A 14150-nucleotide genomic window follows, 5' to 3' on the forward strand; every position below is an offset into this window, starting at 1 on the left:
GGTTGTCGTCTGTAGTAGCTAAATAGTATTTTTGCCATTTAATATTCACATACACTAGTCCATATCGCGGTTTGATTGAAGTGTACTGAATTGCATTTGATTTATTCATTCAATATTTGATGAATTCCGTGACATTGCTCGTTACACAGTAAACTTCTGTTGTGTAGCATTTTGAATGCACAAAAATTAAAGGGTTTGTTTAATTTTCATTGGAATAAAAGACAGATTCATGTTTTTGCCTTCATTTGATTACCAGAAAAATGAAAATACACAACACAGAATTTCTAAAAAAAGAAGTAAATAAAATTAAAATTTCATAGGGCCCTATTATTGTATACAAATTAATAAATTAAGTTGTTTTTATGAATTCAATTAATTAGATATGTTTTTGATTAAACCATTAAAATGAAATACAGAAACATTAAAATGGAAAGCGCAGAATTTGCGCCCTAAGAATGTAATTCTTGTTAAACTTTTAATAGGCCTAAATTGCTGTTAAATTAAACAAGTTTCATGATTTTAATTAATTAGACATGTTTTTTTGTTAAAATTTTATATAATCATCCAGAAAAATTAAAACGAAAAAAAAAAAAACTGAATCCAGAAATGAAAAAGAATAAAAATAAATAAAAATAAATGTATATTTTAAAGTTTAGAATTAGACAGCCTTTCATTGTGTAGACAATTGCATAGTGAAAATTACCCCAATGCATCACCTAGGGTCCAACCTACTCTAATACTATTATAACCTGTTTAAATGTGAACAAGGGATTTACAACATTAAAGAAATCCTTTATTTATAACATGTACATGAAAAATCTAAAAGATTAGACACAACTATGGGACACGGTCGTGCAGCAGCGAGCAACAGTGAAAGGAACCTCAAGGTTGTAAATGTGTGAAATTGTATAGGGCCCCATTCCTGTATTTTGCCTGGGGCCCCCAAATCACTAAATCCGCCCCTGCCTGCTCCTCATTTCAGACGGCCGTGTGGGAATTTCACCCGAAAACTACAGCGTGACACCTCCAGCTCCACCTGCCCGCGCGCTCGAGGAGGAACTCCTGCTGACTGACTCATGTGCGGGAGGAGCGCTGAAGGTCACCACGCATTAAAGCAGCACTTCTCTCCCACTCCAGCCTGTCCTTGACTCATGTTTTCATCTGATCGAACGCCAGAACGCTTGACGGAGATCAGCAGCACCTGCTCACGTCCAGGTGGACGCAGAAAACCAGACCCACACCAGATCAGATCTGAGAGCTTTTTACCAGATTAACCTCCTCATAATCAATTTAACACCAATATTATTTAAAACATGCACTGCTGTTGAATCAGACAGAGTATATTCCACATGAAGCTGACATTTATGCTGTAAATCCCTAAAACTATGCATTTTTCCTGATTCTTTTATGATTATTCATCATCATAATTGAAAGACTATTTATTTGCACTTTTAGTTCATTTGTCACTGCAGGAGAATTTAAAGGGTGTCTCCAGTTACCTAAAATATACTTGCACATGCATATTCATTAACTTAAAATCTTGGTGTTGATTTAAAAATACAAACTCCATGCATATGTTAAATATGAGCTGAAATGGACTCTGAATGTCATTTTTACATTTTAATAGTTTCCTGCATGTTCGATACTTTTTTTAATGAAGTTTATGAAGACAAAAATACCTGAATGCATCATCCACAATAAATATTCAACATCCCTAAAAACTATATCAAACTGCATTTTTATTACTCATTATTATTCATATTTTTATTATTAATTATTATTCATATTAATTGACAGACTACTTCTTTGTACTTTTGTAAGTTAATTTGTCACTGCAAGAACATTTTAGAAACTTTCCAGTTACCTAAAATATACTTTCCGTCACGCATGCATGTACATTTTAACCTAAAATCTTGATTTTGGTTAAAAAAATAAACTCCATGGACACATTTTGCATCAACCATCCATGCATTTATTAAATATGAGCTCAAATGCACTCTGAAAGTCATTTTTACATTTTGTTTATGAAGACAATAATGTCTTCTTAATATGAATCATCCACAATATATACATGCTGACATGTTCTGCAGTGTCAAACTCCCTAAAACTATTTCAAACTTCATTTTTGTGGATTCTTTCATAATTATTATTCATGATTATCCATCATATTAATTAACGGACTACTTGTGTACTTTTAAAAGTACTTTTATCATCACATGAGCACTGAACAGGTGATTAGAAACTTTCTAGTTACCTAAAATACACACATGCATGTACATTTCAACCTAAAATCTTGGTGTTGATTAAAAACAATCTCCATGAACACATTTTGCATCAGCTACCCATGCATATATTAATATGAGCTGAAATTAACTTTGAAAGTCATTTTTATATTTTAATAAAAGTTAATGAATGTCTTCTTATAATGAATAATCCACAATATTCAGTAAGGTTGGCCTAAGTAAAACTGGTTTTGACTGTTATAATCTTCAATATGAGATGGTAAACAAGCATGCAAAGACTCGAGCTGGGCTTCATTTCTCAATCTTCTCAAGGAAGAGCAGATGAGATGAAGTTGTGAAGATGAAGATGCGTTGGAGTCTGTTTATCTCCACACTGACCTCGACGGTGCCATAAAACACTGAAGGCACCAGTTCTCCCTCTTATCACTCTGCCGAGCATGAAATACTTTCAACACGATCGCTGCGTAACACAAACGCGCTGGACGTTTCCACACAATTCACAGAAACGCTCAGGAATGCACAACCACAGACGACTCTTAAACAACAAGACACCAACCACAACAACGGCTGAATCATGCAGCACCTACACTGAGCCGCTCAGAAACAGAAATGAGAAACATCTAAGGCACGTCTGAAGAGCAGCAGAAGATGCAGGTGAAAAGGAATGCATGTACAAAAATAGAGAGCAGAAAAAAAACAAAACACAAACCCGTTTTACTTCAATAATGTGACATATTTCTGAGCAAAGCTGTAGGTTTTATTACTTGATCTAAAATGTAAGAAGGACGAATGACATCTGCTGAAATTGAATGTTTTTATACTTTAATAAAAGAGACAAAAAGTCTTCTTAATACGAATTGTCCATAATAAATCCAGGATGTGCATGAAGTCATGTTGACTTCAGTAATTCTAGTCCAGATGTTAAATAAACCTGGTAATGTATATTACGAATATTGTTGGCTCTATGTCAACATGCTTTGGTGCATTTTTGGATAAAAGCATCTGCTAAAATGCAACATAAATGTAACAAAGTCATAATCGATACAGACAAATGCACAACAGCCCAACACACATGAAGCTTCCTCACCGCATCTTGACTCTTGAAGATCATCACTAACATCACGGCAGCTGAAACAGTAAATCCATGTGAACGTGCACCAGCTGCGGGATATTTCTGACCCTCAATGTGACACACAGGGGTTTCAATTATTTTAGGTGAGGGCGAGCGCATGTGCGGGTGATTGTTCATCTGTATTTGTCTGTGTGTGTGTGTGTTGAGTGTGAGTGTGTGTGGGCTGTGAGAGTGGAATTGATTTTACAGCCTAACGCCCAACTGCATGTTTAACAAGTCTCTCAGTAGATCCTCTCTCCACGTCTCAAAGACTTCGCCAAATGCCTCACCGACCAGCAAAAACCCAGAAGCGGCGACACACAGACGTCAGGCTCTGCTGCATGCAGGTTTTTCCACTTCATTCACATTAAAGCACAACTAACCTTTCCATAAACAATTGAACACCAATATTATTTAAACACATGCGCTGGGAAAAACAGCGTTCAGATGTTGAATTAGATCTAGTATATTTGACATGTCCTGCGGTGGGACAGTGTAAAGCTAAAACAGCATTTTATAATTATTACTCATCATATTAATTCACTAATTATTTGTCTTTTTAAAAGTTAATTTATCACCACTAGAGCATTTAACAGGCAATTAGAAATCTTGGTGTTGGTTAAAAAATAAACTCTGTGGATACATTTTGCATCAACTACCCACACTGAAATGGACTCTACATTTTTACACTTTAATAAAAGACAAAAATGTCTTCTTAATATGAATCATCCACAGTAAATATTGGACATGAAGTTGACAACCTGTGGTGTGACAAACTTCCTAAAACCATGAGCGAAAACAGCATTTTATAATTATTATTCATCATATTAATTGACAGACTACTTATTTGCACTTTTAAAAGTGTATTTGTCACTGAAGGAGCATTTAATAGGCAATTAGAAACTTTCCAGTAACCTAAAACACACTTTTCCTTACACATGCATGTACGTTTTACCCTAAAATCTTGGCATTCGTAAGAAAAATAAAATGGACACATTTTGCAACAACTACCCATGCTTGTATTAAATATACCCTGAAATAGACTCTGAAAGTCATTTTTACATTTTTATATAAGTTCATGAAAACAAAAACTGTCTCATTTTCATGAAATGTCCACAATACATGAAGTTGACATCCCTTCAGTGTAACAAGCTCCCTAAAACTATGACCTAAAACAGCATTTTTCTGATTCTTTTCTGATTACTATTCATGATAATTCACCATATCGACGTTATTATTATTATTTTTAAGTTTATTTGTCAATGCAGCAGCATTTAACACGTGATTAGAAACCTTCCAAAAACCTAAAATACACACACGCATGTACATTTCAACCTAAAATCTTTTGATTGAAAACAAACTCCACGGTCAAGTTGTGCGTCAACTACCCATGCAATTTTAAACGGAATGTATTTTATAGTTCTCCCCGGTGCATATTTGGCAAATGCAGCGCTGCATTTCTGGCGCCCGTCCGAGAAATATTCTAAACATGAAATATGACGTACAGCAACGGGGGGTCAGACACAAACAGACACCAGTTAAACGCTGCCATCAGAACCGAACATGCGCAAAACAGCAGACAAAGATGGCAGTAAAGGCTGATACTCACCCTGAGCAGACGAGCGCAGCCACAGCACACCCAGCAGAAGCAGCAGTGGTATCCAGCGGGTCCCAACCGTCCGAACCTGAAGCTCCATCCCTGAGACTCGAGCCACCCGCCCGCACGAACAGGGCATGGAAACACACGCACGCACACGCTGCTCCCTCCACAGTTACTCCACACTGACGGCCGGCCTGCGATGGACAGAGAGAAAGAGGGTGTTACTCTCTCCCTGTATTTGGGACGGCCCCTCCGCTCCAGACACTTTTTGGAGAGACAATAAAAGCAGCAGTTGATCTCTGCGGTTTAGCCGGGACCCCAGCGGACCCTCCTCATGCCCCGCGCTGCTCACACACAGGGGAGGGCCATGCGCTGAAAGGAGGCCAGGGGCGGGAGGGGCGGCCGTGTGACCCCCAAAAACAGCCTCCAGCACTCGGTGGGCCGCCTGTGGGCTCAGAGTCACAGGACTACAGCGCCTGAACTCCTGCTGCACTGACAAACCAACACCAGTGGTTTAAAAGTCAGTCTGGATTGATTTATTAACTGGCACTAATTTCATGAAAACAAGTGAGTGGAGTTTGCCTGTGCAAAACTGGTTGCCAGGGTGTTGCTAAGCAACAAACAGGCAAACCAGCAACAAATACAAACCAGTTAGGATTAAAACAATCCGTGTCTTACATTTCCTAAACAAAATGTAAGCGGTGTTTGCCTGCGCAAAATGCACCACATTAATAATAGGGTGTTATGGGTGGTTGCCAGGGTGTTGCTAACCAACAAATGGACAAACCAGCGACAAATACAAACCAACTATAGTAGAACAAAATCAGTTAGGATTGTTTTAACTAGTCCTTCTAATTTCATAAAGAAAAAGTGAGTGGTGTTTGCATTGAGGGTTGTGGGTGGTTGCTAACCAGCAAACAGACAGACCAGCAGCAAATAAAAAAAAACAACCATTCAGTTAGGATCGTTTTAACTAGTCTCTTTTATTTTGTAAAGAAAATATGAAATGTTCGAATATGACAAATAGGGTGGTGTTGTTGCTAGTGTGTTCTGGGTAGTTGCTAGGGCATCTCTATACAGCTGCCATGGTGTTCTGAGAGGATGATACAATGTTACTATGCGGTTGCTAATCTGAAACATTAAAGTGTGACAAACATGCAAAAAAATAAGAAATCAGGAAGGGGGCCAACACTTTTTCACACCACTGTAAATGTAACAAATTATTATTATTATTAGTGATAAATGGCCTATGCTTAACAGCATTTTAAACTGCAACTGAAAAAACATCATAGTTTATGAAATAAATCTCCATGTAGTTTGACATCAAAAACACGAAAGCAAATGACACACCATGTATTCTCACTCAAAGTGCTGTAAGAACTAATTCCTGCCGGGTCGGTTAAGCATTTCCTCCTTTCCCCTGTAGGGTGCCAGCGGCTGATTGACAGCTCATTATGGCTGTGATAAAGAACACAAAGCAGCAGTGAAAACACACAAGAGCATAAAGAGTGCATGACAAAAGCCATTCACACATCAGGTGATGGCGGGACTCACCTCGGGCCGCGACACGCCCCCATCGCCCTAATCTCACCGACACATACAACTTAAGCCGATTAAGAGTTAGTGCCATTACTGAGATTCACATGAGAAATGAGCAGAACTTCACATGTTCAGCAGATCAGGCCGCTGAAGAAAGTGATCAGACGTGCCTGCTGGACCTGAAAACAGGTGAAAAAAATTCACATCTAGAGACCAGAAGATCACAGAGACTCGAGGGTGCAGGACACTTTACATAAAGATGAATATTGGATATTTTCTTTGATCAATATTCATACTTTTCTACTCAAACAGTTACTGGTTCCCTAATATTGTGTATTGTGTCTACCAAGAAATTGCAAAATCTTGGTCCAAATTTCCTTTTGGAAACATTTCAATTCATCATAATTGACTTAGTTTGTCAACATTATTATAAGTAGTAGTAGTAGTATTAATCATAATAATGAAATAATTAATTAATATTATTATTGTTGTTTTTGTTAAATAAAATAATAATAAAAATATAAAAACACATAGCGCATAAATAAAACACACAAATAAAATAACAACAATAAAATACATAATAATTGTTGTTGTTGCTGCTGACAACGTTGTTAGTAATAGTATTAGTACTATTAATAATAAAAATAACAATTGTTGTTTATTATTATTATCATTATTTATTACTATCTTTATTATTTGTGCCAAAAAGTTTAAATAAAACAATTACAATAACAATAATGATAAAACACAATAATAATAATTTAAAAAATAAATGAATAAATATTAACACACATTGCATTTTTTTTGTTGTTGTAATCTATTACTATTATGTTTATTAATGTTTATAATTAGTGTTAATAATATTAATGATAAACATTAATATTATTAATGTTTATAAATTTTGCCAAACAGTATAATACAACAATAATTAAAATAATAATAATAATAATAATAATAATAAATCAATTTTACACAGAGACAATATTAAAATAATCAGTGTTGGTATCTGTCATAAAATTTCGGTCAATCTCTACTAAGTAAATTAGCACCTTAACATCTGCAAGGCAACATTCTTATTTACTTCAGTAAATGTAAATCTAAATAAAATATAAAATTCCATATGAATATGAATGTATTTTATTAGCATTATTCCCGCACTGTCACTCTCCTCTGACGCATGTACCACAGTAACCTCGATCTGAACTCAAAGATGAGATCTTAAACTCAGCGATCAATCACCACACATTTCCTCCGACGCTCCACACTTTCCTCTTTCTCCGGCTGTGACGCTGTGAAGGCGGGAGTAAATGAGTGTGTGTGTGTGTGTGTGTGTGTGTGAATGGATGTTTGTGGATGAGCTAAAAACAAAGAGAAAGTGAGAGCGGGAATAATAGTGTGGGCTGCTGGGAGTTCAGTGGGGCGGCAGTGATGTGACTGTGGCACTGGCGCTGTCAGCGCTCGTTTGGTGTGATTACATGCGATCGGGGCGAGCTCTCGGGAAGCTGTGAGTAGGTCAGGCCTGCTCACACACTGGCCGCGAGCTCCATCAAACGCCCAGCGTGAGGCCCGCTGCTGAGAAATGGGCCGTCTGGGGGAAAGAGGGCTTTTTATGCTTAAGAAATACTAGGAATATAGGACACAAGTCATACGGATTGTTTCTAAGCTGCCTTTACTTTCGTCATGTTTGGTCTGCTTCTACTACATGAAATAAAATAGTATGAAAGTTCTGCTAAATGTCTCCTTTTGTGCTCTACAAAACACAGAGAGTTACACAGATTGGCAATGGCGTGAAGGTAAATCATTATTTTTGGGTGAACTATCCATTTAAGTGGTTTTATTATAGTTGGAACTATAATTAGCCAACAAACCCTTGGGCAAAACACACAAAAGCTGCAGCTAGTGTTCCCTCACGGACATGAGAAAAGCCAAGAGGTTCAGAGTCTGTGTGGATTTACGGCCAGACGACTCTGTCGCTCACACGCAGCTGGAAAATCTGTGAGACAACCGCAAAACTCACGACTCAAGGGAGGAACAAAGGACAAGCAGTCGCGATGGCACAGACTCTTGAATTACAATGTTCAATGTACAATTACATTACAATGTACAATGAGCGATGTTCCGCCTGCCACTGTGAAATTTCAACAGGGATGGTTTTATTATTGTTGGAACTATAATTAACCAACAAACCCTTGGGCAAAACACACAAAAGCTGCAGTTAGCATTCCCTCACAGACATGAGAAAAGGCAAGAGGTTCAGAGTCTGTGTGGATTTACGGCCAGACGACTCTGTCGCTCACATGCAGCTGGAAAATCTGTGAGACAACCGCAAAATTCACGACTTAAGTGAGGAACAAAGGACGCGGGCATAAGCGGTCGAGATGGCACGGACTCTTGAATTACAATAGCGGCTGACGGAATGCGATCCGTGAGCGATGTTCCGCCTGACAGCGACTCTGACCCCTGCCACTGTGAAATTTCAACAGGGGATTTTCTGCCGCGCTTTTTTTCCTCCGCCTTCAGCGGTCGTTGAGAGTTCGGTCACGGAATCTAGGAAAGGCATTCCACTTCCTATGAGCCAACAGCTGCACACAGGTGGGAAACCCAATCGGATCGCAGCACCCGATGCCATTAGACCATCGGCATCTCCGGACCATCCTTCAGCTCTCAACACCTCCTGATCTGGAGGTGTAATTTGTAATACAACTAAGTTTTCTGAAATGTTTAAATATGCAAATGAGGCATTATCTAATTAAACATGCACTAACACAAATTTCCAGAAAATTAATATGAATATTACATCAAGCCAGGTTCAAAATTCTTGTTTCATTATGTTGTTATATTAGATTTAAAGGTTTTTATAGAGGGGTCTTTTGATATCTCTTTTTATCACTGCATAAATCACAAAATACTGTCAAAAGTCAGAAATAAGACATTTTCACCATGTTTTTATGAATAAAATGTATAAAGCCAGGCAAATGATTTGTGAACAAACCCCTCAATAAAGAGATATGTATTGTAACTTTAATCTACAGATGCACAAAGTTAAAGTGCAATAATAAAATCAGGCAAATGATGTCAACAAGCCTTTAAAGATATGTATTGTAATTGAAATTTACAGACATAAATAGATAAAGTGCAAAAATAAAATCATGCAAGTGATATATGAACAAACCCCTCTATAAAAACCTTCTTTATATATAAAGGAATAAAACTGTAAATTTTGGTGTATGTAAGTGTTACTGAAGTGGAGAAAAAACGTATTTTGGGAAAACGGCCTTTAGGGATATGTTTTGTAACTTAAATCTACAGACGCAAAAAGTGAAAGTGCAATAATAAAATCAGGTGAATGAAATATGAACAAACCCCTCATTAAAAACCTCCAGAACATAGAAAAACTGTAAATTTTGGTGTATGTAAGTGCTGCTGAAGTGGAAAAACAAACTCATTTTGAGAAAACAGCCTTCAAAGATATGTATTGTAATTGAAACCTACAGACAAGTGCAAAAATAAAATCATGCAAATGATATATAAACAAACCCCTCTATAAAAACCTCCAGAATATAGAAAGGAATAAAACTGCAAATTTTGGTGTATGTAAGTGCTGTTGAAGGGGAGAAAAAACTCTTTAACACTAGAACTACCAAGGCAGTCATTTTGACCGTTTTTACATTTTAAAATGTAATAACTTTGTTTAAATAAAACCCATATAACTATAATACCCTGACTTTTCCTAAATGTGTGTATATTTTATTATAACATTGTTATTTTATTAAAATTACAAAACACAAAAGAGTTCTGAGCATTTCTACCTTGAATGGCCAAAGCGGTCAAATTGACCGTTCGTATTACAGACGGCGTATCATTTCTGCTTTTGCGACTTTTTCCCGCGTTTGAAGATGCACGTCACTGTTGCCTAGCAACTTTTGTTCTAGTTTTGTTTTGTACTAGAACTTTTGTTCTAGTACAAACAGGAATTTTAGCTTAGCAATAGAATATAACTATTGCTAAGCTAAAATTCCTGTTTGTAAAAAAGCCGGGTGGACACTTCCAATACAACAACTGCTGTCATTCAATCTGCCACGGTTCCAGGTAGGCTATAGGGCCTTTCACACTGCGGGAACCTTTTCATAGTACCAGAACTAATTGTGGAACTACCCACTTTTTGGCGTTTTCGCACCGCCGGAACTGGGTGCGATTTTAGTACCGGACTGCCTTTTTCGAGAACCAAATTAGCTCCTACTCCGGAGCAGGGTCTAACCATCACAACTGGTACTACCCGTGACGCAAGTAGACATTGATTGACCAAACGAGTACGAAAACGCCCTCACCCGCCATTATTTAAAACGCCATGTGAACATACTGTAAACATTGTGTCAACTTATTTCGCAAGTATGTATGGAAAACAGCGATAGATGGACGGACGCTGAAGTGCAGGCACTTTTGAACATTTACACAACGGAGGAAATCCAGTTGGAATTCGAAGGAACAAAACGTTCTCCATCCTCCTGCTGTTAACGTTGTTCTTCTTTGTTTCCGTTGTTGAACGCCGCGCACAAATGACGTCGCTGTCGACCGGCTTACAAACATTCAACTTATTTCGCAAGTATGTATGGAAAACAGCGATAGATGGACGGACGCTGAAGTGCAGGCACTTTTGAACATTTACACAACGGAGGAAATCCAGTTGGAATTCGAAGGAACAAAACGTTCTCCATCCTCCTGCTGTTAACGTTGTTCTTCTTTGTTTCCGTTGTTGAACGCCGCGCACAAATGACGTCGCTGTCGACCGGCTTTACGTCACTTCCTAGTACACACTGTCGGTGCGAATTAAACCCTTTAAATGGTACTGGGAAATAGTACGCGCAAAATCGTCCTAGTACTTTAGTACTGTACATTTAGTTCTGGAACTAAAGCGGTGCGAAAGGCCCTTATGTTAGGCTGGAAGACTATAGCCTGGCTGTTATCAATAATAGCCTACTTCAATGTTATGACAAAATAGCCATAATAATAATAATAATGGCTATTAGCCTATTATTTTTATGTTAGTGTAATGCTATAGCTAACGCATATAGGCTAATTTTAGCCCCAACAAGACTGATATTGTGAAATAAAACAAACTAATTAGACTTTTTTTTGCGACAGTGACAATGTTTATTATTATCTATACTATCATAACAGATCCATTTATTCACGCATCACGATCCCAGTGGTGGTTGCATAGAATTGTTTCCAATTCATCTGATCCAAACATTTCCAATAACTCCAGAGCGTTGTAAAGTACAAAAGTTAAAAATGTATTGAAAAAAGATGTATAATTATTTCCAAAATTCACAATATGTTTTATCTACATAAATATTCCGCTTCGGTTCATATTTGTTGGCATTTAGTCTTTCAAATACAACATTTTCACTGCGGTGAAAAACCTTTGCTCTCCCGCTTGCCGGACACAAAGCGAGACGCGCACATTCGGGAGCGGTCTATGTAGCTCTTACACAATTAAATATTACAAAAAATATCGTATTTTTTAGGTTGATGACGTCATAAAATATGATAACAGACATTCAAAGCTTCATTGTAAAACCTCAAAAGAAGCTTCGAATGTAAATATGATATGACAAAAATGGCATTCAGTTCAGTCTAGTATAAACGGTTTGGCCATTCTAGTAGTTATAGAATTGCGGTAGTTCTAGTGTTAAAGATACATGTTGTAATTTAAATCTACAGATGCAAATAGATAAAGTGCAATAAAATAAACACTCAAAAGTGTATTTTGGATGTTTTCTTTCCACTAGTCTGAAACATTGTGTTATGAAAAGCTTTCAAAACTGACCAGTGCATTTCAGCTTACCTCACTAAAAATAAACCCTGAACGTCTAATTGTTCTGCTTCTTGAGAGTTTCCTCAGGTCTCATGGTGTCTTGCTTTCAAGCTCCCAGCATCCCAACCGTGAGCCATTGGTGAGCGAGAGACAGACGATCCTCATGAATATGTAAAGCCAGCACAATGGGCCGCCACAGAGCACGAAACATTCACAGAGGCTTTGAAGTCACCGGGAATGCTGGGTAAGGCAAAACAACTTCTCAAGAGGACTAAGAAACCGTCACAGCAAGAATCATGCGGGGGACGCTGGGTAAAGAGGAATAATCAGTCCTCTCATTCCGGAGAAAGATAGAAAGTTTTTAGAGTGGTTAAATAAAGCGCTGATGCCAATGTGCTGCAGCGAGGGGTTCAACAAGAAGCATAAACTGTTTAGAGAAGGTTTAGAAAAGAAAAAACAATGTGGGAATTGATTGATTACCGCAACGGCAGGGGAAGCAAGCTTCTTTAAACATCTCACATCTTCATGCATCATAACAGTACAAGATTTAGTGTCTAAAAGAGAAGTACAGCAGCTAAAGGAACCTGTAAATTACAATATCTGAGTATTAAACTGTTTAAACTCGTGCCTTATGACTTTTTGATGCATAATTGCACTACTGTTCAAAAATTTGGGGTCAGTAAAATATATATTTTTTTTTAGATAATTAACATTTTTATTCAGCAAGGATGCATTGATTAAACTGATCAAATGTGACAGTAAAGACATTTATAATGTTACAAAAGATTTCTATTTCTAATAAATGAAATAGAAATAAAATCAGAGTGTTTTTCTTTGGAAAATTTTACTTCACTACATTCCAAAGCATAATGTCTTACTTTTTACTGCACTACATTTCATAAATAAAAGTTGTTGTTTGTTTTACCTTTAATACTTACGAACATTAAAAATGTAGTACTTTCTTGTACTCAAGTAAATCTTTGAATTACTTTTACTTGAGTAAAAGTAAGAAAGTAATAGATTTCTAATGTAATTAAGTATTAAATTATATTTAATATGAAACGTAGTGCAGTAAAAAGTACAATATTATGCTTTGGAATGTTGTGAAGTAAAGTTTTCTAAAGAAAAACACTCTGATAAAGTACAGACACTTGAAAAGTACTTTTACAGCGGAGTAAAAATACTTCGTTCCTGTCCGCCTCTGGTTCTGACACACACATGCTTGTGGCGAAAAAGCAGGTTAATATCTGAGCTTGTAAACAAAAAGATGCTGGTTCAAACCTAAGCACTAACTAACTAACTAGCTCAGACTGAAGTGAATCCCACAGACGTGACGTCTCAGCGGGCGACCACCAGGGCTGTAAGACTCTGTGACTCATATTGATGTAGATTATGACTGCGGCTGAAATAGCAGCTACTGTGTCTGCATAAATACTATGAAGTTAATTCTACTCAATAAAAAAAAAAAACAATACATACAAAACATATAGGGCAGAATCCAGTCATAAAAATGGAATTTGGCATAAAATTTGAATGAATAAATCAAAAGTATGGCTGTTCACTTAATCGAATGGTGATATGAACTGATGTCTGTGAATATTAAAGCGTTAAAAAGGCTACTTTGAAAATCTCTTCGCTACAACCTGTCAAAATAAAAGTTCGGTCTAACTTTGAGAAATTGTGGCAGAAATATATTACTTTTATTACTCACTCCTCTGGCTTCGGTGTATGCAAGGCAGCAGTGGAAATTTAGAAGTTTTTAGTCTTTGCTTCATGTTGAAACCAGAAGTTTTATCAACAAAGACTCTGGACCGACACACACACACACACACACACACA

The 14150-nt window shown here is 37.2% G+C and overlaps 1 protein-coding gene across 1 annotated transcript in view; it reads right to left on the reverse strand.

The window, feature by feature from the left end:
• LOC107668636 (bone morphogenetic protein receptor type-1B-like) overlaps nucleotides 1-14150 on the reverse strand; it is a 101501-nt gene that overhangs the window by 32599 nt on the left and 54752 nt on the right. The window contains exon 4 of the mRNA XM_016460581.1: nucleotides 4964-5148. Coding sequence (XP_016316067.1) covers nucleotides 4964-5090 — 127 coding nt within the window. The 5' untranslated portion in view covers nucleotides 5091-5148. The remainder of the gene's footprint in view (nucleotides 1-4963; nucleotides 5149-14150) is intronic.

The sequence above is a fragment of the Sinocyclocheilus anshuiensis genome, unplaced genomic scaffold (genome assembly GCF_001515605.1).
Source record: "Sinocyclocheilus anshuiensis isolate Anshui unplaced genomic scaffold, SAMN03320099.WGS_v1.1 scaffold116, whole genome shotgun sequence".
Lineage (NCBI taxonomy): Eukaryota > Metazoa > Chordata > Actinopteri > Cypriniformes > Cyprinidae > Sinocyclocheilus > Sinocyclocheilus anshuiensis.